This window comes from Ursus americanus, chromosome 10 (genome assembly GCF_024610735.1).
Source record: "Ursus americanus isolate L20-20 chromosome 10, mUrsAme1.1.p, whole genome shotgun sequence".
NCBI lineage: Eukaryota > Metazoa > Chordata > Mammalia > Carnivora > Ursidae > Ursus > Ursus americanus.
Window position 1 is genome coordinate 53,870,200 of NC_142136.1, and position 23,284 is coordinate 53,893,483.

At 46.6% G+C, this 23,284-nt stretch overlaps 1 protein-coding gene across 1 annotated transcript in view; it reads right to left on the reverse strand.

Moving 5' to 3' along the window:
• Window positions 1–19,123, reverse strand: part of ERICH6B (glutamate rich 6B) — a 42,366-nt gene extending 23,243 nt beyond the window's left edge. The window contains 5 exon segments of the mRNA XM_087864910.1: window positions 10,175–10,353; window positions 10,901–10,973; window positions 11,820–11,884; window positions 13,728–13,776; window positions 18,793–19,123. Coding sequence (XP_087721036.1) covers window positions 10,175–10,353; window positions 10,901–10,973; window positions 11,820–11,884; window positions 13,728–13,776; window positions 18,793–19,123 — 697 coding nt within the window.
• Between the last annotated feature and the right edge of the window lie 4,161 nt (window positions 19,124–23,284).

Sequence of the window (23,284 nt, forward strand, 5' to 3'; positions counted from 1 at the left end):
TGTGTGTTCCTGATGGATGGCAAAGGTTCACCTGACAAAGTGACATTTGAGTGAGCCCCGAATGAAACAAAGCAATGAGCAAGCAGGCAGATAGCTGGGAAAGAACATTCCTGGCAGGAGGCTAGGAGGTGCAAAGGCCCAGCAGTGACAGTGGGTGGGAGTGTGGTTGACATAACTGACAAACTGTAAGAGGCACAGTATGCCTGGAGAGGAGTGAGTGTGGAGGGTAGCAGGAGTGGAAATGGGGTGGGGTACAGGGCCAGCTCACAGAGGACCTTGTAGGCTGTGGGAAGGATTTTCGATTTATTATGGGAAAGATCTATTCTGAGTGTGATTTTCTCTTGGAAATGTTGAGAAATATTCCTATCTCTTTGCCAGTTTTGTAAAAAATTGCCAATTTCTACACTTGCATATGGTTCATAATTGCGAATTAAAGCCTATGAGATGTATTCTCAAGCCAGTGAGCTCATGAAAAGTCCTCCAGAGAGCAAATGCTTTTGTTCTCAAGGTCAGCTACAGCCTAGTGACTCTGGGCCAGGAGAGGGGCTTAGAGCCTCCAGTGTTGACGGGGTGCAAATTGAATCAAGGAATTGATAATTACAACTTGGGCCCCATCTCCTGCTCCCCGGAAGGTGTGGCTCTTGAGGCTGGAGCTCAAAGGACTGGCTCTCATATGGTAATTGGGGCCCTGGGGAAATTTGAGCTTCAGGATGACAGCAACCCCTTCCAGCTGGCCCATCCAGGGAGCCCTGAAAATCCACCATGTTGGTGTAGGACTGACTTATTCTGTCTGATTTTGTGTCTCTATGACACCTATGGAGATAGAGAAGAGACATTCTTTGTGATCTCTGTACACATTAACTTTGTACTTCTTCCCCATTTTGGCTCAGTAATAAAAACTCTGGTGGGATAGAGAACACCACTCAGCCGGATCTGCCTTTACCGACACGGGGCTCAGGGGCCTTTCTGCCTGCTGACCCCCTATGCCAGCTTCGGTTCGTTTCTGACAGAAACCTGACACATCTGTGATAGACCCTGTGCTGGGAGAACCCTCTCAGCAATTCGTTCTGTTAGCTCTCCCGTGCACACTGGGGTACTCAGAACTGGCAAGGCACTGGGGCCCTTTCAGCTCGATTCCAAATACACTGTGTGTCCCTAGACGGCTGGCCATGGAAACAGCTGAGAAAAGTTTGAAAAGATGTTTAGGAAAACCTGACAAGAATCCATGGGAGTTCTAACACGCTCTGAGGAGGGAGCTCCTTTTGGCTGTCACTGGGGAAGGGAGGTGAAAGAACTGGGAAAACGGGTCCAGGCAGACGGAGGGGCAGCACCCCCCATGTGAGATTCTTTGAGTAAGTGCCTCCCCTAGATTGAGAACAAGAGTCTGGCTCTGGCCCTAATAGCTCAGCAAATCCCCATCATTTGTGACTGCCCTGTTTTAATAGGCTTTATGGAATAATACATAGTTAATTGGAGGGAACCCAAACTAGGTGTTTATCGAGGGAAGAAGGTGACCCGGCAGTCCTGAATATTGAATAGCACTGTTCAGAAGTGTTCGATTCAACGTAATAATTAACCTTATTAACATCAATGGGCACTGTCTACTTGTCAAGACAAGCATAGTAAACATGCAGTAACAGCCATAGCTGGGACGGAAAGAGAAGGAAAAGCTTTCTGCCTAATTAACTTTTCCTTTGGGGACTTCCTTCACCCTCTACCTTTGTTCTTGTGAGATCATTATCTTCCCCTGAAGTGGCTAAGCTCAAAGGTTGGTGCGGATGGGGGAGTGGCAGGCCCTTGAGTGGTGTCACCCAGCTCCTTGGCACTCTGGGCCCCCCATCTGCGTAATGGGAACAGTAAGACTCGTCTTCGGGGTGGCGCACCAGAATGCCACCTTAGGTAAGTGCCAGGCATACAGGACTCCCTCAGGTAGGGTGTGTCTTCTCTGGATCTGATCAAGAACAAATCTTAATTTTTCTCCATCCAATCAGTGCCTCTCTTCTCTTCTAATGGTTTTTCCTAACAGAACCATAGTTCCCGAATTTGGGAGAGATGTTTGAGCTGTGTGTCTCTGCCCTGCAGGACAGATCCCCCACATTGTAGATGAGGAAAGGGAGGGGAGAAGCAGTGAAAGCCTAGCCCCGGGACAAGCTCTGAAGAATGGGGAAGCCAGCTCCGTTAACAAATAGACACACAGAGGAGACCTTCACGTTTTCACCTCCTCGACCTTTCCTGTAGTAAATTCCTTTTTAGCCTCCACAGGTGGGTGGAGGGATTGGCTGGTCTGGTGATTTTTATGGGCACAAATCTATAAGCTGTCCTCAGACCTTGCTGCTGGAAGTGTGGTTCGTGGATCACCAGGAGTAGGCGCTGCTGGGAGCTTGTGAGAAATGCAGACCTACTGAATCAGAATCTGCATTTTAACAAGATCCCCAGGTGATCATTCTTTTTTTTTTTTTTTTTTTTAAGATTTTAATTATTTGACACAGAGAGAGCGAGAGCAAGCAGAGGGAGCTGCAGGCAGAGGGAGAGGCAGGCGGGGACCAATGTGGGACTCGATCTTAGGACACTGGGATCATGACCTGAGCTGAAGGCAGACACTTAACCGACTGAGCCACCCAGGCATCCCCCCAGGTGATCATTCTGTACATTAAAGTTTAAGCAGCATGGTTCTAAACTCTCCCGGGGAATGGAATAAAATGAAGAAAATTCTATTGATCAGTACCCTTCTGGAGGTGGTGGGGCGGTGGGCGGGACGCATTGTCTAGAACTTGTGAGTTCATTGATAAGCCACCTGTGTAAGACTTGATCCTCCCCTCAGTCCCCACCATGCTGAAAGACAAGAGATTGTAGTCCCTAAATTGTTTTTTAATAGGATGGGCCTGGTTAACTGTGGGGCTTTTGTTTTATGGAATGATAGGTGTCAGCTGGGATTTTGCCACCATAAGGATTCTCTCCTGTCCTTTCTCTTCATAGGATTCAACTAACCCCTCCTTAATAAAGAATTAAAAGTCTTTAAAGTACCATTTATAGGAGCTCCAATTTATTCCCTACCAAGGTGCTGTTGGATAAGTCTATTTGGAGTGGCCCATGCATCCCAGTCAAGCCCTGCTGCCTAGACCTCAGGTAGCCCAGCAACTGACTGGACCCTCTTTAAATGTGGGGGGTCCCAGAACAGAGCTCTTGAGTATAGAGATGGACTTCTGTCCCATGTCATTCTGTCTTGCTCCAGAGACCCTCTCCCTATTTCTTATTCTATCCCTCTTCTTCAGGAAAGGACATCGAAGCCCATCCAAAGTCGGGGGCTGTGTGCCCAGGATGTCCCTAATTCCGCCCTAGGACTTGGTGCAAGCTGGACCAGCAAGGGGCTCACCCTCCTGGGGCACTATCCCCAGCCCAGGACACTCTGCAGGGAACAGGGATCTTTGGGTATATTATTTTGGGTGCTTACCATTTTCTTCCCTGTAAGACACATCAGGGATAACATATACTGAAAGAGAATTAAGAACAATATTCAATAGGATGTGGTATGGTGAACTTATGTGGATCTTTTTTTTTTTTTTTAAGATTTTGTTATTTATTTATTTGTCAAAGAGAAAGAGCATAAGCAGGGGGAGAAGCAGGCAGCAGGAAAAGCAGGCTCCCCGCTGAGCAGGGAGCCCAATGTGGGACTCAATCCCAGGATCCTGGGATCATAACCTGAGCCGAAGGCAGACGCTTAACTGACTGAGCCACCTAGGCGTCACTTATCTGGACCTTTTGGTCCCTGAGGGAATAAATTTATTTATTTATTTATTTTTTAATTTTTTAATTTTTATTTTTTTAAATGATTTTTTATTATATTATGTTAGTCACCATACAGTACCCCGAGGGAATCAATTTAAAAAGCACCTCCTAAATAGCTGGGGGAGACAGGGTGGAGATCATGTGTTTTGGGATAAGTAGCTTCCATAATCTTCAGCAGTTTGAGGCCTTTTGCTTATACTCGACAAATAATGATTTCCCTCCCTTTGCTCATATTTCATCTTGCACGTATTTCATCAGAATTTAAGTTCTGAGTACAACATAGTGATTCAACAACTCTGTATGTTCTGCTCTGCTCACCACAAGCATGGCTACCATCTGTCAGAGGGTGTGATGGTTTTGTCCATCTTCTATCCTGCCCAGTATGCAGTAGGTGTACAATAAATGTCGGCAGCTATACAGTAAGTGTCATGGAATAAACTGAGTATGGGTAACCTATTATCTTTCCTTCTAATACCAGTGGTAAATACTGTTTCCTCCCTCTTCAAAATTAAATTTTAATTCAAATTTGAAAGCACTTGTACCCTTTGGCTCAGTTTCTTCCCTGAGCCCTAAGCCTTGCATTAAGCCCTGGAAATAACACCTTAGCCACAGGCCTTAATTAAGATTGCTTTAGTCTAAAATGGCCAAAAGAGGTCTCTCTTTGGCTGGGGGCAGGCTAATTCTGTTTTTCTTACCTTCTAGTGGATGGATCTGTAACTTCCACAAGTCATTTAAAATCATCATAAAATTATAAAATTTAAATACCTTCTGAATCCGACTTTAAAGAGGATAGCGTGGTCATTGACGTTTCTTGTCCTGTTTTCATTTTTGGTTTTGCAGGTGCTGTTAGAAGACAGAAGAAGGTGGCCATTAAGCAATTTTAACCTCACACTTTCCGAGGGGTTCATATCAGACATTTAGGTCCTGAGGTTCTTCCTTGGTGCCCAAGGCTGATCCATAGAGGAGAGGAGCAGCTTGGAGGGCACTGCTGACATATATTGGGTATACCCCTTCCTCTCCTCCTCTTTAGTTTTGCTAACTTAATCCAGGATGGCAGTAGAGCAATGGTTGGGAGATGTAGTCCCTCTGTGGCCTTCTCCTCTAGTCACCATGGGCCAGTTGGGCTCCTCAAGATAGACAGAATGGCTGGGTTTGGGGGGGAGATTTTAGAGCTCCAAGTGGCTCCAAGGCCATGTGGAGATGTTAATGGGGTGTGCCCACCACTACAGGAAGCGGGCATCTCTACTCTTCTATTGCTCACTGAGAAGAGTTCAGTGGTTGCTGGCTGGGAAACCGGGGGGCTATGTAGCACAAATCCGCTAAGATATACAATGGGAGGCTACTGTATTTTTTGAGAACTTTTGTAAGTTCTTGGCTACCATTATTTTATGTCTTCTGGAATTTTCTAGTCCCTATTCCTTTTTGCGCCTCCCCCCACCTCTCCCTCTTCCTATCCCTCAATGCATGCGTGCACACACAACCGATGTATACGAGTCTTCAGGGCAGAAAGTGGCAGACCAGTGGTGAAAAAGCAGAGGCAAACTGCTCCATCCATTCCTGGGGGTGGCAGGATTCGAGCCTGGCCTGAGGTGCCCGGATGAGAAGCCTCCCGCACAGGAGCCGTGTCAGGGCCTGCTAGTTCTTCAGCTGAGATGGAGCCCTGTGCAGACAAGCAGCTCTCCAGCTTTTAAGAAAACTCACCCCACTGTGGCATAGCTCTGAGTGGTAGAAACCATTTCTTTTTCTTAACATATTTCCCCGCAGGGCACACGCAGGGAGTCAGGTCTCATCTTTGTGTGTGGCAGATTGCCAGATATTTGAAGGCAACCCTATCTCAGAGCCACGGGTCCTCCAGGCTTACCATTGCCCTTCGCTTCAACAGTGTATGACGTAATCCCCTGGTCCGCCTCATGCCACTCTCTCCTCCGAGTCCACTTCAAACCTCCTGGAGTGTGGCAGCCCCCACACTGAGCAGGTGTCCCAGGCTGGCCCTCCAATGCAGGCCAGCTCATGACCGATTTTCCTTTATGTAACCTTTTAATTGTATTTGTTTACATTAGCTTTTCTGTCACTCACCTCAGTCATAACCACTGACTTACTGAACTTGTGGATGAGTAAAGTATCTACAACAAACAAGGCTTCCCCACCCTGTACTTTTCTATCCTATTATTTTTGTGGGCCTAAGAGCGGGATCTTATATAAATTGGCATTATATTTTATCTAGCTAGTTCCCGTTCGATGTTTCTGCCTGTCAAGATCTTTTAGAATCTGATTACGTTATTTCCATCAACCAACAGCTTCAGGTCATCGGCAAATATAAATATTCCTCCCACATCTGTGTCCAGGTCTATGATAAAATGTTGTGCCAGTCAGAGCCCTGTGGCTCCCCGCCTGGAAACAGGGTTGCCTCTGATCTTTAAGCAGTACCTTTGGGTGGTTATTCAACAGTTACCATTCTATCATCTTCCATGAGCATGTGATATTTCTCTCTCTTGCCCAAAGGAGCATCAGGAAGGCTTTGAAAATGAAACCCATTGTGGAATTTGGGCCTACTGGGTTATCACTATTCCTTTTCTACTAACTTTGCCAAAAAAGTGACCTAAGATCCAGTATTACTTGATTTGTTCTTGTTGATCTTACGCTGGTTTCTTGTGGTCATTCTGCTCTCAGTATTTGCCCCGATTGGTCACAGACTCACTTCCCAATTCCTCAGAAACCATAAACGTGATTAAGCTATTCTCGCTCTACAGACTCTCTGGTGGGTATTTTATTCAGGTCAGGACACAGCAGTTACCATTCCCTTCTGATCTCTTCACCAGTCTTTGGTTTCTGCTATTTCTTGCCTAATTTTGTTGCACCCATTTCAGTCCGGAGATCATTTTCCTTCACAGTGAAGTCAAAATTAAATAGCAATTGAAGAACCTGACTGTGTCTGAATCATTCCTCTGCATTGCACTAAACAGTGGCCCCGACTACCTTGATCTTCTTTTTGCCCCAATCGTATTTTAAAAGGGCCCCTTCTTTTGTGGCTTCTTGCATGATGATGATGGTGATGATGATGATGGTGATGGTGATGACAAGGATGATCTTTTGGTAAGAATAAGTTTATCCTGGGCTTCAGCTCTGCTGGCACTATTCCTGTTTTTTGTTTTTTTGTTTTTTTCTAAAGGATTGATTGATTGATTGATTGCGCTTGAGCAGGGGGAGGGGCAGAGGGAGAGAGAGAATCCCAAGCAGACTCCCGGCTGTGGAGTCTGCTGTGGGGCTGGATCTTGTGACCCCAAGATCACGACCTGAGCCAAAATCAAGAGTCCGATGCTTAACTTACTGAGGCCCCCCAGGCGCCCCTCTCCTGGTACTATTCTTAAGGTTTGAGCCATTTTCCTACCTTTATCATAGGTAACTTTGTCATTTTTTTTTTTTTTTTGACCTCTGAGTGTGATCTTTCAAAATCCGGGTCCATGGCAGGAAACTGCAGGGATGCTAGTTTGTACTTTTGGGAGTTCTCCAATACTCTTCTCCATCTGGCCAGGTGGCTCGAAGCAAACTGGCCGACAGCTCTTCCTCTGTTTGTCCTCACCCACATTTCTAGATGTATAATGTCTCTTTGTGTACATATTTCTATACGCAGCCCCCTTCCTACCCAGACTGTTTCTTGGAAGTAGGACACACCCTCTCCTCATCATGTCTAATCTCGAGTCAGATGAGGATTCAACAACAATTTTGCAAGTATTGAATAAATATTTATAGGTGCTTACTATGTGCCAGGCCATGCGTCTTGAGGGTTTTTACAATCATGGGTAGAACGCTCTGTGTTAGAGCTTTGCAGTTCTTTATGACCCTGCTCTGTGCCTGGATAGGTAGACACCTGAGGCCATAAATAGTCTTTCTGGTCCTCCTTCAGAACACTTCCTTACACAGGTCACAAGGCATTTCTGGTGCCTTTAGTATTCCTTCTGTATCAGACCTGTCACTCTCTGTAGTAATAAGTTTCAAGGATTTATTTGGGTGTTTTCCCTCTAGATTCAGTTCAAAGTCTTATTTGTTGAGAAGGACCCTGCCATGTAAAATGCTGTTTCTGGCCCCCTGGGGTTGAACAATTCCATAATTTACAAATGCTTTAAAAATAGGAACTTAGGACCCATGAAAATCCTCCTACATTTGAGTTCTCTGGTTCTCCGATGTTCCTGTGCCTAGGTGTCCTCTGGGGATCTTGTTAAGAATGCAGACAGGGGGGGCACAGACAGGGATCCTGGTGAGGCTGGAAATCTGCATCCTTGCAGGCAACCAAGACAGGGATGCACAGTGGTATCTATGCCTGCTCTCTTCTTTGCTGTTCCCGCTGGCCCTCAACCCTCAGAGCCAGCATTTTGGGTTGCTTTTGCCTTGATTGTCTGTTTCTCCAACAAGTGGATTGGTGGCTTCTGCCCTGGGCTGAAAGCAGATTCTTTTTCACATCTTCCATGCTTGGGAATCCTCAGGGTTCTGTACTCCAGCTGCAGAAGGACTGGCTTTCCTCCATGGCCCGAGCCCCATCCTCACCCCCAACACATCACTTTCCCTGTGTCACCTTTCTCTTGCCTCTGCATGTGGTTTTGAGCCCTTCTACCTTCCTGAAGCTCCATCCTTCCTGGGTTTTTCCTGCACCCTATCACTCTCTCTTACAACTCTTTAACCCTCAGATGGAAGTATCTTTGTCATCTATTTGCCCCATTCTGTTGCCCAGACACAATCATGGGTATATTATAGGCAAGGTTTATCGGATTATTACCAATGCTCTCCAAAGGACAGATTGCAAACCAAAGGCAGAACGGGAAAGAATTTTAGAGAATTGCTTGTTTTTCCTTGTGGTTCAATCTCTTCTCTACCCACCATCCCCTCACATAACTGCAGGAACACTGATTGTGGCTGAGAGGCTCCAACACAGAGCACACTGTTGGTCCAGGCCACCCCCGTCGCAATATTTGATCAGTAGGCATTCACGGTGGGTGGCTAGACTTTTACTAAGCACTAAACATATGTCGGCTGTAAGGAACTCAGTCCTAGAAGGACACTTAGCTGCAAAACACGGCCCTACAGACCAAATATGCAGAGCGCTTAAAACCCAAATTAGACGCAGACATGACTAGTTCTGTAAATGAAGCTTAGGAACCAAAAGGATCGTGAATGAACAGGTCAAATGAAATCATGACCCCAGGAGGCTCCCTCTCTGGAGGTGGGTCCCCAGTGGGATGAACGGGCTCTGGTGCCCCCCTTCCCTCACTCCAGCCATCTTCTATCGCTTCTCTCCCCTCCTGCATCCTTTCAAGCTTAGCACCGGCACTTTACAGGCTATTATCCAGTAAATGACTTTTAGAATCCTGCTTATGAATATTTAGATAAATGCTCAGATTTTTCCCAGCTGTCATGCTTATTGACTTTGAGATGGTTCCAGTTCTCAGGGCCCCACCGGAGCGCACATGCTGAAAAAGTCCCCCATGAACTGATTTCGCCTGTAAAATCCCCCTCATCTTGAGCTGCCTGTTCCGTCGAGCTCCTGGCTTGTGTGGGCCTGCCCTCGGCCTTCCCACCCTCCCTCATAGGGTTCCTGGCTCCTAATTCCATTTAACCACATTTGAGCTACAAAATAGAGCAGCACGGATGTGGGCAGGGATGGGAGGTGAGGGGGGAATCTAATTTACCGCTGCCATGACTACAGCTGTGAAATGAATCTGTGAACCCGTGATGGATCAATCTCATGAAGGCGGGATTTAAATTATTAATAATGGCAAGAAATGCTGCTCTGTGTTCCATCCCAGGATCCTAGGGTGAGGGGACTTTGGGCTTAATTGGGTAGAGGATTAAGATTCTCAATGCAATCTTGCCAAACTCTCTCCTGAGTGTCTCCCAGTTGTGGCTACAAAAGTTCATGCTACAGATGGTTTTGGCTGGTTCAGAATCAGGGCCGGCTTTGACTGCCTGCTGAGACAGAGTCCCACTTGCCACCATCCACGTGATCATCTGGATACAGCCCATCACCCCCAAGGAACCCGTCTGTAATCTGGGAAGCTAATGGCCTGTGTCCCTGAGGGAAATAGGGCCCGTGTTCATGTAGAGCAGGAACAAGAAGACTAATGAAAAGAAAGGGAAAGATTGAAAAAGGTATTTGTTTCAGCACTTTGCTGATGTTTCTCTGAGGGGGGCTGTGGGATGAAGAGGGTAGCAGGGCTGGTAGAGGAGTTTAACTTCCTACCTAAAGTACCACTTCAAATGGCACAGGAAGCAGATGTGTATCAGTAGCATGAGAGGCAATGTCAAGACATGATATTTCACACCCATGTAATGTATTCCCCCCTGCAGCCCCCCCGTGTCATGGCCAGTAGCGTGCAGTTCCCCACCCCCCACTTACTCTTATAGATCCATTCTGTCTGCGTGCTCTGGTCTTGCCAGGCCAGAAGTTCTCCATCTTGCCGCACGTATGAGGTAGAAGGCGTTATGTTTTCGTATGGAGACTCATGGGGAAGTTCAGAGTTGGAAGGCGGGACAGAGAAGAGGATGGCCCTCCTAGAAGGGCTAGTCGCTGCGCTCCTGTCAGAGGGGAGCACAGGGGCCGGTCAACTTCCACACAGGGACCATGTTAGGCACTGGGGGTGATGGCCTGTTGGGAAGGTGGGGAGGCTACTGTCCATCTCATGCAGACTCTGCCCATCCCAGATGGTGGATGTCACAGGTTAGAAGGGGCCAGCTAGTAGATGATGGTAAATAGGCCCAGGTGCCATTCCAGGCAGCAGACCCCACGTTGCCAATAGCTGCTTTGTTTACTGTAAAAGGCTCTGTGGATGCCTTCAAAGGCCAATGGGCCAGGCTTCCATAACTGACAGTCTGATGTTCCAGAACATTCTCCATCCTTCCTGGCACCTGACTCTGCCCAGCCCAGTGACCTTTCCTGCCTTACCGCTGCCTCAGGTAGAATGGGAAAAATACCAAAGTAGATGCTGTAGCAGCTTAAAAATCAAACACTGAGGTCTGTCCCCTCTAGTCTGTCCACTACAAATACCACCATTATCGAGAAAGGTTTCCACAGGGCCTGATGACAGAACGTTGGCTCTGAGGCAGGCGTCCTGCCATCTCGTACCATAGGATCAGAAGGGACCACCCCAACACACAGACCCACACTGTGTTCTTCGTCAGGAATCTCTGGCTTTTAACTGGGGGCAAAAAAAAAAAATGTCATTCAAAGGGATGAGGGCAGTCTTTGGGGTGCTTCAATCCAGAAGTCATCTCATGTAAACTGGCTGAATGGCAGAGACAAGTGTAAGGGAAAATGCCCAACATATAAATGGGCAGTGAGGATGGTTGGTAGAAAAGACACAGACGTTGGTGTCAAATGACACCAGCTTAAATCTTGGCTCCTGCATTATAGTGGAGTAACTTTGGGTAACGTATTTAATGTCTCTGTGTTTCAGTTTCTGTACTTTTTTGATAATCATATCTTCTTCACAGGTCCCCGACAGGGAGGACAAAGGGAGAGGGGGCAAGTGCATTCCTGGCTGCTGCTGTTCTTACTGGTGAGGTAAGCAGTTCAGTGGCCCTTCAGAGACGGGCCAGTTCCTTGCCTGGGTCAGCGTTCTGCCCGTGCACAGAGGGACAGGGAGCGGGTGAGGGGCTGCAGTCTGAGGCTGAGGGTGAAGAGGATGAGGGAGAGAAGAGGAGGCTGCTTGCTCTCTGTGGGAGGCTCAGCACCTGTGGGAATTACAGGCAGATCTTGTTTCACTTCCAAAGGACCCATGGGAAGGCCTGGGTCTGTGCCAGCCTGTGGCCAGGGCATAGCAGCTGTGTTCTCAGGATGAACCACTGAAAAGGGGTAATGGGTCCAAGCGGGCAAGATGGCAGATCCTAGATCAGGTGACCACAGGGATCAAGAACTAATGGACACAGATAAGCTCTTTAGGCAACTGTCAACTCTTGCCCTGTTCCAGGCCTCAGGGCCAGATCAGGAGACTCTCCTGGGCTCTACCCTTTTAATGGGATAACGCAAGTCCTACCTCACTTACCAGGTGCTCCCTGGGACCCAAAGAGGTAATGCAAGTCCCCATGAAAGGACTTTGAGACGTCGAAGCTGCCAAACACACAGAGGGATCATACTTAAGGTAAGGGTGGGCCTGTCTGGTCATTGCCATCTTCATGTACATTTACTCAGTGTTCTGTCTGCCACACCTGCCCTGGGCTGGGATGTGGCGGGGTCTTCTGGGGCTGGGGGTTGTAGCCTACCTGGGCCAAACGCCAGCTCCCTGTCCCGAATCTGCAATGGAAGGGTTCAGGAGGAGCCTCTCGATCCTAGATCCTGGGGTGATTGGATGGTCCCAGGCCTGCTGCTTCCGCTGTTTTAGAGTGGGGAAGGAGCCTGGTGTGTGCCGGGGGGATTTCAGGGCATGCGTGTAGCAGTGGGAGAGGGAGCCTTCCCGTTTGTAAGGGACCTGTGAAATGCTTGACCTGAGCCTGCTTCCTTTTCCCACTCCCTGCCTTTATAAACAAATATGAGGGTAACACTTCTTGCCTAAAGTGGTTTGTGCAGGCTCAGTCTCCCAGCAACCTGGTGTCAGGAAAATCCAGGGCCTCTCTGATCCCCATGAACTCCTCTGTGACAGGAAAGCTACTCCGCTGAAATGTGGATAAAGGATTGGCTGGATGCCTGTGTTTGGGATAAAGCCGACCGGGAATCATGCTAAGTTTCCATGTGGTGGCTTGCGGGGAGCAGAAGCAGGGGTAAAAATGATCTGTAGCACATACTGAGCCCCTGCTCTCAGGGAGCCCCATGAGTTAATACTCATCGAATCCCAACCACAGCCTCATGAGGCTGAAATTCTTCCTGTCCCCATTTTACAAAGAACCCAGGGCACAGGGAGAGTATGTGGTGGCCCTATGGCAGACAGCTGGCTGAGATTCAAACCCGAGTGGTCTGGGTCCAGAGCCCCTGTTCTCAGTCACAGACTTTCCTGTGCTCACAGCCCCATTGCTTCACATGCTGTGGGTGTCAGTAACTGAGGTGAAGGGGCCTCCAAAGAGCCACTCCCTCTAATGTGTTGCCTTAGTGGGGGCGATGCTGTCTGATCCGCGTTGCTGAGCCCCCAGGAGCGTGAAGTGTGGAGCTCAGGGGCCAGTGGAAAGCAGCAACGGGGGCCGGCTTCACCAGGCTGAGGGGCATCCCTTGAGTTGTAGCCGGTAGCTTCCCTTTGCAGCAGAGCAGGGATCTCATTCCAGGTTCTCACCATAACCAAACTGGCCTTGTGCTTTCTTTGTACCCAGTGCCAACCCACTTCACCAGCGGACATAAATGCCCTGCAGTCATCCTTGGGGGAGGGATTGTAGGGGATGAGACACAAGGATGAGGACTGTGAGATGGAAGTCTGGGGTACCCCTTGCCTTGGTTTCTACAGAGCTGAGCACATAGGGGCATTTATTCCAGAGGTATGTTAGTGATGGTCTTGCATGTGCGAAACCCTATGGCAGTTTAATGAGTGCTCACTGAAGGGTGACTGAGACCTTGGAGACATGCCCAAGTAAGGAAGATGGTGACTCTGTTTCAGGCATTCTTCCATCTGTTCACCGTGAGCGTGACACAAGCCCCTTGCTATCTTTCCCTGGTTGAGACCTTCTCTGCAGACTCAGATGGCTCTTGCCGTTTTGTCTCTGTAGTTCTGGGTACCCAGGACTTGGATCTTGGGACCTGGCTGTCACCCCATGAGTATGAATGGTGGAGGGGTCAGTGGTGGGAGGTCCTTTATGTATGACTGCCAGAGATACCCTCCCCCCGCCTGAGTCCCTCTTTCCTCAGGGGGCCTGAACCCTGTACCTCCACACCACCCGCCCCCCTATTCCCATCTTCGGGACTGCAAACGGTCCTGCTGCATCATCCCTAAGCGTGAATTTCCACCTAATTCATCCCAAAAGAAAAACATTACCTTGTGATAAGATGAGGCAGGGTTTGATATGAAGAAGAAATCTTGAATTCTGTTGGAAAAAAACCAGAAAGACAATATTGAAAAAAAAAAAAAAAAGGCATCTTTTTTCTATTTAAAAATATGTTGTTAAAAATGTGATGTTGGCTTTGGGGTAGAGAGGCCCTGGTTTATAGAATTCTTCTATTTTTACATTAGTGTTGTCTCTCTTAATGGTTTCCTTGAGAAATGACAAGGTTAAATTTTATAAAGTCCATGCAAACTCAAGAGAATTTTCACAAAATCACGGATTTTGGAAATTCAAGTTTGCATGTTCACCTCGCAAGCCTTGCTCTGTCGTAAGATGAAGGATTTCTGTACAGAAGAGGTGATGGAGGTTCAGAGGGTCTAAATATTTTAAAAATGAGTTTTAGTTTCAAAGAATCTGTTTGTGTCATTTAACCACCCATTTGCCTTGAATGATACATCAAGAATTTCATGTAAAATTGGGATAGAATAGGCCATCAATTCTAATAATAGAGACCAGCCCAGTGGAAGTAGTAAAGAGATGAGAACTGGAAATTGAAATTTGAAACTTAAATGTTCAACACTTATACTTATCCATAGTTTACCCATGACACAGAATACTATTCAGGAATATTACTTGGCTGTTAAAATGATAGTTATAAATTTAACCAATACGGACAAATATTGAAGTCACAATTCTGTTGCAAAACTAAAATACAAACTTGTACATACAGTATGTTTAAAGCAGTAAAAACACAACAGAACAAAGCTACAAAACAAGGACCACCACCACCACCAAACATAGAAAAAATAAGAGTGGGAAGGACAGAATCAAAATCACTTCAGAGTGAATCAGCTTTATTTATATTTGGATGTTGGTAGATGGAATGATGCTTTTCAGATTTCTGCTTTTCAAATTTTCCATTAAAAAATGAACAAAAGTAGATTTTATTTCTTTTTATGTCATTCTCCTAAAATTAAAATATGCACATAATTTATTAAAAAGCCCAAACAAAGAAGGACAGGAGGAAGGAAAGGAGAAAAGAAAGAGAGGTGATTATAAGAGGGAAAAGGGAAGCCTAGGGAGCCTGTCCTGGCTCCTCTAATGATTTTCCATGACCTTGGAGTAGTCACCTACCCTCTCTCGGACTCCAGGTTCTTCATTTGTGAAGTGGGGATAAATAATGGCTGGGAGAATTTAAGGAGACAAAGATCATGAAATTTGCGATACACGCCCTATGCCCCTGGACCGCTCTCCTGACCGTCTGGGCAAGACATGTACAGAAAATGCTGCTGTTTGTTTGGGAGCAGAGGGGAGGCAGTGTGCGACTGCCCCTGGGGCTCAGCGTCTCCCCAACCAGTTGCACTCAGGGCACCCTGGTTGTAGAGCTCTGTCACCATCTGTGAAGTTTCCTGGCTGACAAATTGGCTGGCTCTCCCATCCCTCTCTTATCAATATATTGCACACTTTTCTTCTTAAATACACAGAAAACTGCTAGGTGCTCTGTGGGAAAGGGTTATTGGGGCAGCAGCTCTCAATTGGGAAAGGCAAAGGAATTATAATAGCATTTAGGCCAAACAGCATTTGGAACTATGGAAAAGGGAGTAGAAAGGGTAAAGAAAATCAAGTCCAGCAGATTATGCATATCAAAATACTATTGAGCAAAAACATTGTAAATCAAAATTAATATCCTGTGACATCTCTATGGCATTATTTGCCACAGAACAGAATTCATCTTTAGGAAGGTCTTGGGTTCTAAAAAAAAAAAAAAACAGAACCAAAAGGGGCCTCGTTATGGGGTGGTGTCGTGTTTTATGACAGCGTGATAGTAACATAGATGGTACCTCCTTCTAGCACCCCCTGCCCATGTGAGATCAGAAGGGCGTTTTTGCACCTTACAACAGTGTGGTGTGGGAGAGCTTTCAAAGCATTTTTAGATATATTTTTTTCATGTAAATATTGCTACCACACTGTGAAGAAAGGTATTTTTATACTTGGGGAAACTGAAACTTAGAGAAAGTAAGTGACATGCCCAAGGTCAAAGGCCCTACCATGTGCTGGATACTCTGACACCACAACATGGACACCCACATTTTACAAAAACTATTTGGAACCTCTCAGGGAATCAGTCATATGGCCTATTGCTTATTCAGTGATGACTAAGCTGCTTTTATATTCAAGTTGCTCATCTAATTTTATTGGATTTCCCCACAAACCATGGGGAAAATTATTTCTTTAAAGAAGAGAAAGAAGGGAATAGGTTGTAAGTGTGACCCTACCCTGATTTGTCCCGGGCAGTGGAAGTCTCTGAAATTGACGTGCCTGCACAGATCCCTCCCACACCCCAGTTCATCACATCTTATTTTTTTGTTATGTCCAATCCACAGATTGGGATGGGGCATGTAGTGGTGGGAAGTGTAAACGATCCTTCACAAGTCAATGGTAGGGGACTCATAAAATACAAAACAACAACAATAATAGCTAATGTTGGAAAGCCTTCAGATGCTATGTGCCTGGCGTAGCTCGAGATGCTTTACGTGACTGAATCCCTCTCATCTTCACAGATAACCTATAAAGTATGTCCATTGTTATTCCTAATTGATAGTTGAGAAAACCAGCAGGCAGAGGGGTTAGTGACTTGCCCAAGTTTGTGCCCTAAGAAGTGGGAGACAATTGACCCTCAAACTCAGGCAGTTAAGCTCCTGAGAGAAGAAGGAAACAGTGTTCTTTGCGATAGACTCACATCTACCCCCAAACAGACAGACAAATGGCACTCCTGCTTCTCTGTCGCAGTCTGGTCCTGTGGCAGACATCACTAGTCCCTCATGGCACTCTTTCCTGCTGAGCCCAAATGGGCCCTCAGAATCTTCCTCGACATATACTCCCCCACTAGTCTCTAGCAATTAATCCATCAGCCTGAGTGATAGAAGCCCATTTGTCATTTCTAGGGCCCACTTTCAATTAATTTGTAAAAGGCGTTTCTAAAAATAAGTGCAGGTGCATATGTGTGTGTGTGTGTGTGTGTGCGTGTGCACGTGTGTCTGACTTTATGAAATGAATGAAATTAAACTTGATTCTATTTGCATGTACTGAGCATTTGCTAGGGGTCAGGAAGGCACTCTTGTGCCAAGGTCTCAACAAATTTCTATCTTAAAGGTATTGGCAAAATATTCCACATGAAGAAATCTTGATGTAAATTCTTTTGAAAAGTTCTGAATCTGTTGTAGACCCCTTCTTAATTTAGGGCTTAATTTAATGTTTTGTGCAGTGTGGCTACCCTGGGTTTTCACACACCAAGACATTCTTCCATGTGCCTTTAAAGGCATTTTAGCATTCCTCTACAGTTTTTTCAGTGCCTCTCCAAATTTTGCTAGCAGGGCATTTATTTTCAAAGCTTTTGCTTTATACACAGTTCCATTCACTTGACAGCATTGTATTTGTCCTACTGTAGTGGGTAATATATTTACAAAGGCCCAGTGCATACAGGGGACATGTTAAGAATGCTTGATTCATACTGTGCAAAAGAAATGGCCCGAACTGTTTTTCAGAATTAGAATTACACTTGGTATTTGAACAGCAGGGATATTAGGATTCTGAGAGGGAGCTTCATGGCAGGGCACACACAAAAGACAGTTTCCCAGCAATAGAGGTTTTACCTCTCCAATGCCCCAACGAAACTTCCATGAGGGTAGGAGGAACCTAGGATGGTGCATCTGTTTTGAAGAAGAGGGATGTAAATGCGTGTGTGCCAGCTAAGAACACCCAGCTCTTAGGATGTAGTCGGTGTGTAATCAGATTGGGATTTAAAAATTCAAGTTGCCAGAGTGGCTCGCACTTGGTAACAGAATCAGATCCAGAAAAATAATGTAGTCCTATTTCTAGGTCAACATTAGCAGTGATGAAGATGACCTGGATGTTTGACTTTCTGAACCTGGTTGGATATGGCCATGCAGTCATGACAGCAAGGGAAGGTACCACACGGGCCTAGGAGAAAGTGGGAATCAGCCACCTCTAGCAACAGCACAAGCAGTCCACTGCCAAATAATAAAACCCAATTTAACGAAAACGTGCCAATCAAACAGTATTGGGTGAGAGAAATCACTCCAAAGTGAAATACTGACAGGCAGGGTAAGATGAGGCCTTCCAGGGGCCTAGTGGGCATTGCGAGAAGCATACTAGTGTCTGTTGACCTAGCAACAGATTGTGGAATAGATTCTAGGAAATAATTAGAGGTCATTGATATAATTGAGCTCTAAGGTTGTTTCGCAAAGTGCTCTTTGAAAAAGTAACAAAATCAGAAGCAGTGAATGATTAATAATAATCAGGAATTGATTAAAAATATTATAGCTTGCAAATACAATACAGTGTGATGTAGCTATTAAAAGGATTTGTAGAAAATTTAATAACATGAAGAAATTCATATAAGTATGAATACTTACATGTGTTAATGGAAGTGTGTAATATAAGTATTGTATGTCACCTGCTTTTAGAGGTATGTTTATTTATAATTTTATATACATATATAAATTATTATTTGTAAAGCATAATATACATTAAAAAGCAGGTGACACACATTTTATAAAGCCTGGGGAGGATGTGACCAAAGTGTGGAAGTGATTGTTCCCCTCTGGATGGTGGTGATGTTTGCTTTCTTCGTTTTTCTTACATATAGTTTCTCAAACATCCACCATAAACATGTATTACTTGTGCAATAAGGAAAAGACACACATTATAGGGTATGTTTTGCTTGTTTTGTTTATGAATGGGGCTTTATGTTCACTAAGCCTCTCTGCTCTGTGGGCACGGTGCTTGGGGGCACGGCCACTGAGGCCGGGCAGAGAACTCCATCAGTCATGATCGTGCCTACCTGTTGGCACCGTGGGCGGGGTTGACAGACTGAGCTCTGGCTCTATCCCAAGTTTGATCTTTTTTCCTGGGCATGGCGGTGAACTAAAGTCGCTCTCTTTTAGGAGGCCCCCCTCCCGATATCCCCTCCCTGATACTCTTCTTCACACACACCCTCTTTTCCTTTCAGATACTCTCCCTTGTCCTGACACTCACCGTCTTCCGGATACCTTTCAAACAGATCCTCTTTTTCTTCCAGATGTTTTTTCTTCTGTAGATGCTTTCTCTCCTTCAGGTACTCCGGAGTCTCATACAGATATGTGTTCTCTTCCAGGAACATTTCCTCCTCCAGGTACTCGTCTTCCTCAGGATAGATTTCCTCTTCCACATACTCATTGTCTTCAGGAGATAGATACTCTTTCTCTGAATGCTCATGGTCCTCTCTCTCTTCTTCCTCCGAAGACAAGGTCTGTGTGGAATACTGGGATGTTGTGGGAAGGGAAAGAGGGGATGTTCCTCCTGATGACTGGTTATTTTCGGCAGACATGTTGGGGCAGCATTAAGCTGATGAAACCCTTCAGCAAGCAGCAGGCAGTCGCTTTACCATCCTGGTAACCAAGAAAGGAATAAAATCCCATTAGTCAGTAATTGCCCACTGCATATTGATTTAAATCCATTTTTGTTCACTCATTTCATTCAGTAGGCTTTGGATGGCCCTTTGAGTGTGCAGATCATGGTAGCCCATGAAAAAGCCTATGAAAAGGCACAAACAAAGGGAACAGAGGTTTTACCCTCAAGGAGCTGGTCGGAGAGACCACACCCAAAGGCTACACCTTTGCAATTACGGCACAATATGAAGTGAAGGAGTGATTCAGTGTCTGGTGGTGGCGTCATCAGAGAAGACTTTTAGTTTCTGTCAAAAACTATTTATTGCCACAATAAACAAGACAGAGGATGTCTTGCAGGAGCTTGAAATCTGGCGAGAAAAGCAGGCACGCAAATGGGTTTCTATACACAAAGTGCCAAGCGCAATGGGAGAGAGGTACCTGTGGGGTGGGACAGTCGGGGGAACTGGGGCCTCGGTCAGTGGTCAGCAAAGGGCCCCGTCATTGGAGGTCTGCCAGGCACATGCTCGAGGCCATCACAGGCACCGCCTCCTCTGCCAGAAGCACCACCCACTGTTCGTTCCCTCAACAAACACTTATTTTTACTTCCCAGCTCTGATACAGCTGGGAGCACCTTGGCTCCCCTGGGAAGTCGTGTGTGCTCCATCCTAAGCTTCTCTGTACCTTCTGTATCTTCATGAAAGTAACTGTGTTGGAATATGACAGGGTTTGCTTGCACATCTGTCTTTCCAACAGAGTGTGAATGTTCTGAGGGCCAGAACAACAGATTCTTGTTTAAAATATACTCGAATCCTTCTACTCTTTTCCTTTGCCACTGACTACCCGCAGTGAGCCATGTCATCGCCGGGTGGGATGACTGCAACTCTTTTTAGACTGGCCTTCCTGTGAGCCCGGCTGCCGTCCCCCTGTCATTGTCCAGGAAGAGTGGTCGTGGGAACACAGAAATCAGATCATGATCTCCAGTGCTTTCCCCCAAGGGCTTTCCCTTGTACTTGGAGCAAGCTGTAAACACCATTCCATAGCTTCTAGGCCCTGTGAGGTCTGGTGCCTGCCAGGCTCTCTGACTTAATCTCTTGCCATCCCTCCCCTGTTCTCCCACCCCGAGAGTCTCTCCTGTAGCACTTACTGTATTTCTGATTATGTTTCTCTGCTTACTTGTCCAATCTTTCTTTTCCACTAGACTATAAGTGTCTAAGTGACAATGACTTTCTGTGACCTGTTCCCCACTCTGTCTCCAGTGGGTAGCTTGGTGCCTGAGGCTTAATGAATGTCCAATAAATCTATGATCAGTGACTGAGTGAAGGGCAGGAATCGATGGCTCTAGAGCACTGTGTCTCAAAGTTTTAAAAAGGATAATATTGGGCGCCTGGGTGGCGCAGTCGTTGGGCGTCTGCCTTCGGCTCAGGGCGTGATCCCGGCGTTCCGGGTTCGAGTCCCACATCGGGCTCCTTGGCTGGGAGCCTGCTTCTTCCTCTCCCACTCCCCTGCTGTGTTCCCTCTCTCGCTGGCTGTCTCTCTGTCACATAAATAAATAAATAAAATCTTTAAAAAAAAAATTAAAAAGGATAATACTTATTCTGCACAAGGGAACAAGTTGAAGAGGCTGCTCATTGTGGAGGCAAAGTGTCCCGAATCTTCCGATTTGCTCCAAGGACTTAATGGAGCAATATCTTGGCCTTCCTTTTTTTTCAGATCTTAGACCAGGAAGCCCTGTTTTAGGGAACTGGCTGGATGAGATCATAGGATCTCCTGCCAGCACGTGTGCAACCTGACGCCCAACCTGAGAAGTGTGATGCATGAACACATTCATAGTGGGCCAGTGGGCTTATCTGTCCACCTGCAGAGTTGCTAGAACCCTTGGATTATCAGATTCTGAGAGGATTAGCCTGGGGCAGAGGGTGCTGCCCAAACTTCCTTTCAAAGGACTTGCTGCCCAGCTGTGGGGACTGTGGTCTACAGACCGCCTCCAGCCACCAGATCCTTCAGGAACTGCCTTGGCGGCAGAGCCACCTTCTCTGGGCAGCCCGCATCTGCTGACTGAGCAAGGTGTGGGGGGTGGGTAAATGTAAGTTCGTTGGACTCAGGCCAGGTCAGCTTTAACAGGCAAGCTTGCCGAGCCTGTTGCAGAGAACCGTTCCTTTTGCCAGTCCTTCCTAGCCTTTCTCGGGCCTTGGTCCCTAATATACACCTTCTCTTTCCACTGGTTGCACCTCACGGTCTGCATCTTTGAGTCCATCTCCGGACAACCCACCCTGTGACAGGCAGCTTCACAAAGTGTAAACCGACTGCAGAATTGGGGGAAAGCAAAGGGGAAAGTCCTCAGAGGGTAGTTTGGTGTCTTAGAAGGTTGGAGGGTAGGGAGTAAGCAGAGCTGCCTGGGGTGGGGAAAAGGGACCTAACAGAGAATTGACTGGATGGTAAAAGCAAGGGCAGAGCCAGTGGGTGGAGCGCTTTATGAAGCATTTTGTGCTGGGTGCTAACTGGGAAGGCGAGAAGATTAAAAACTCCAGAGCACAGGGTTCTTGCAGTCATTTACCAGAAACAGCAGAGACCCTTTCCTCTGGCACTCACAGCTCTGTGGTCTGCATGTGTGTTTTTAGTAGGCTCCCACAAATGCAGCACCGTGAGCTGTAAGTCACACCCGTGCGGGGGGGGGGGGGGGGGGGGGGGGGGGGAGGGAGAGCGCCTTTGAGGCAAAGGGTGAGCTATGGGAAAGCGTTGGGGCCTACATCTATGTCTACCGGAGCCTCTGCTGTTTTAAAGGAGCCCCCCCCCCCAGGCCTATTTTGACTTAAAATCTGAAATGTGCCAGTTACTATAGCTGTCCACTTCTGCCCCTGCTCACTCCTGAGCCCGGCTCCCTAGGCCGGGCGGAGAAGAAAGGACTGGGGAAAACGAGAGCAATCGGAGACCGGGTCTGTCCAGCCCTACCCCAGGAGCGGCGAGGGAGCACGGGTGGGCACCAGCCACTCCATCAAAGGCATGCTTACACGTCAGGGATTTCCTACTTTTCACACTTTTTAGCTGCTTGAGATCAAGGGTCAGAATCACCGGGTCCCCTGGACGGCCCGAATGCATTTACCAACGGCATGCTGTCATTCAGGGATAAGGACCTTTTCTTTCCGTTTTCTCACCAGACCTCTCAAAAAAGCTCAGTTCGCTGCATTCTCATTTCAACGATCAGAAAAGAAACTGCACTCTTGACATTCTCCCCTTAATTCTGCTAGAAACTTACAAGAAAAGCCATCGGGCAGAAATAAATATCAAGGCAACTTGATACCCAGTGTCTGAGGCAAACATCCGGGTTTTGACTCGTGATTCAGATCTCGACTCATTTTGACCCCGGTTCCTGACACATTGTGGCTTAATTTCTGGGGTTACAGAAGGAAACATCCACTTTATAATGGCCAATCATAGGTCATAAAATTTTAGACTGGCTTCACAAAATGGCTGCGTCAATCAAAGCAGGCCGGCAGACGTATTTTATTCAGCTTAAGTAATTTTTAAAAGAAATTGAGAGTGAATATTTAGAATTGTCAGAATTCACAAAAAAAATTAAGAGTTCTGGCTTCTCTCGGAAGCAGGAATCTCAGGCAACCCCTTCTTGGTTTTCCCACATGGAGACGGGGCTGCTGAGGTGAGGCTGCCTCCCTGCAACGGGGCTGCACAGTCCATTTCTGGTTCCGTCCCCACCACTACCTGTAATCTGCTCAGACGCTCAGGGAGGCTCATCCTCACACCGGTCCTGTTGTTTTGCTTAGAGTAGAGCCATGGCTCTCTGTCTCTAGCAAAAGTTGGAAAACAAAAGATACACTAGAAGGACGGATATTTCTCACACTTTGCCTACGCATGCATTGGCTTTATCTTTCTGGCCCCACAGAGCGATGGGGCCTTTGCTCAAGGCTGTTTGGTTCAACACTGAATGCTGTACCTACCGTGGTGATTGGCACATAATAAACACTCTGTAATACCTGTTGAGTGAATAAATGAAAGAGCAAAGAAAAGTATTAAGGGTTAAATATATACTATGTGCATTGCCAAGGATATTTGCTGATTATGTACGTATGCTTATTTAATGAAGA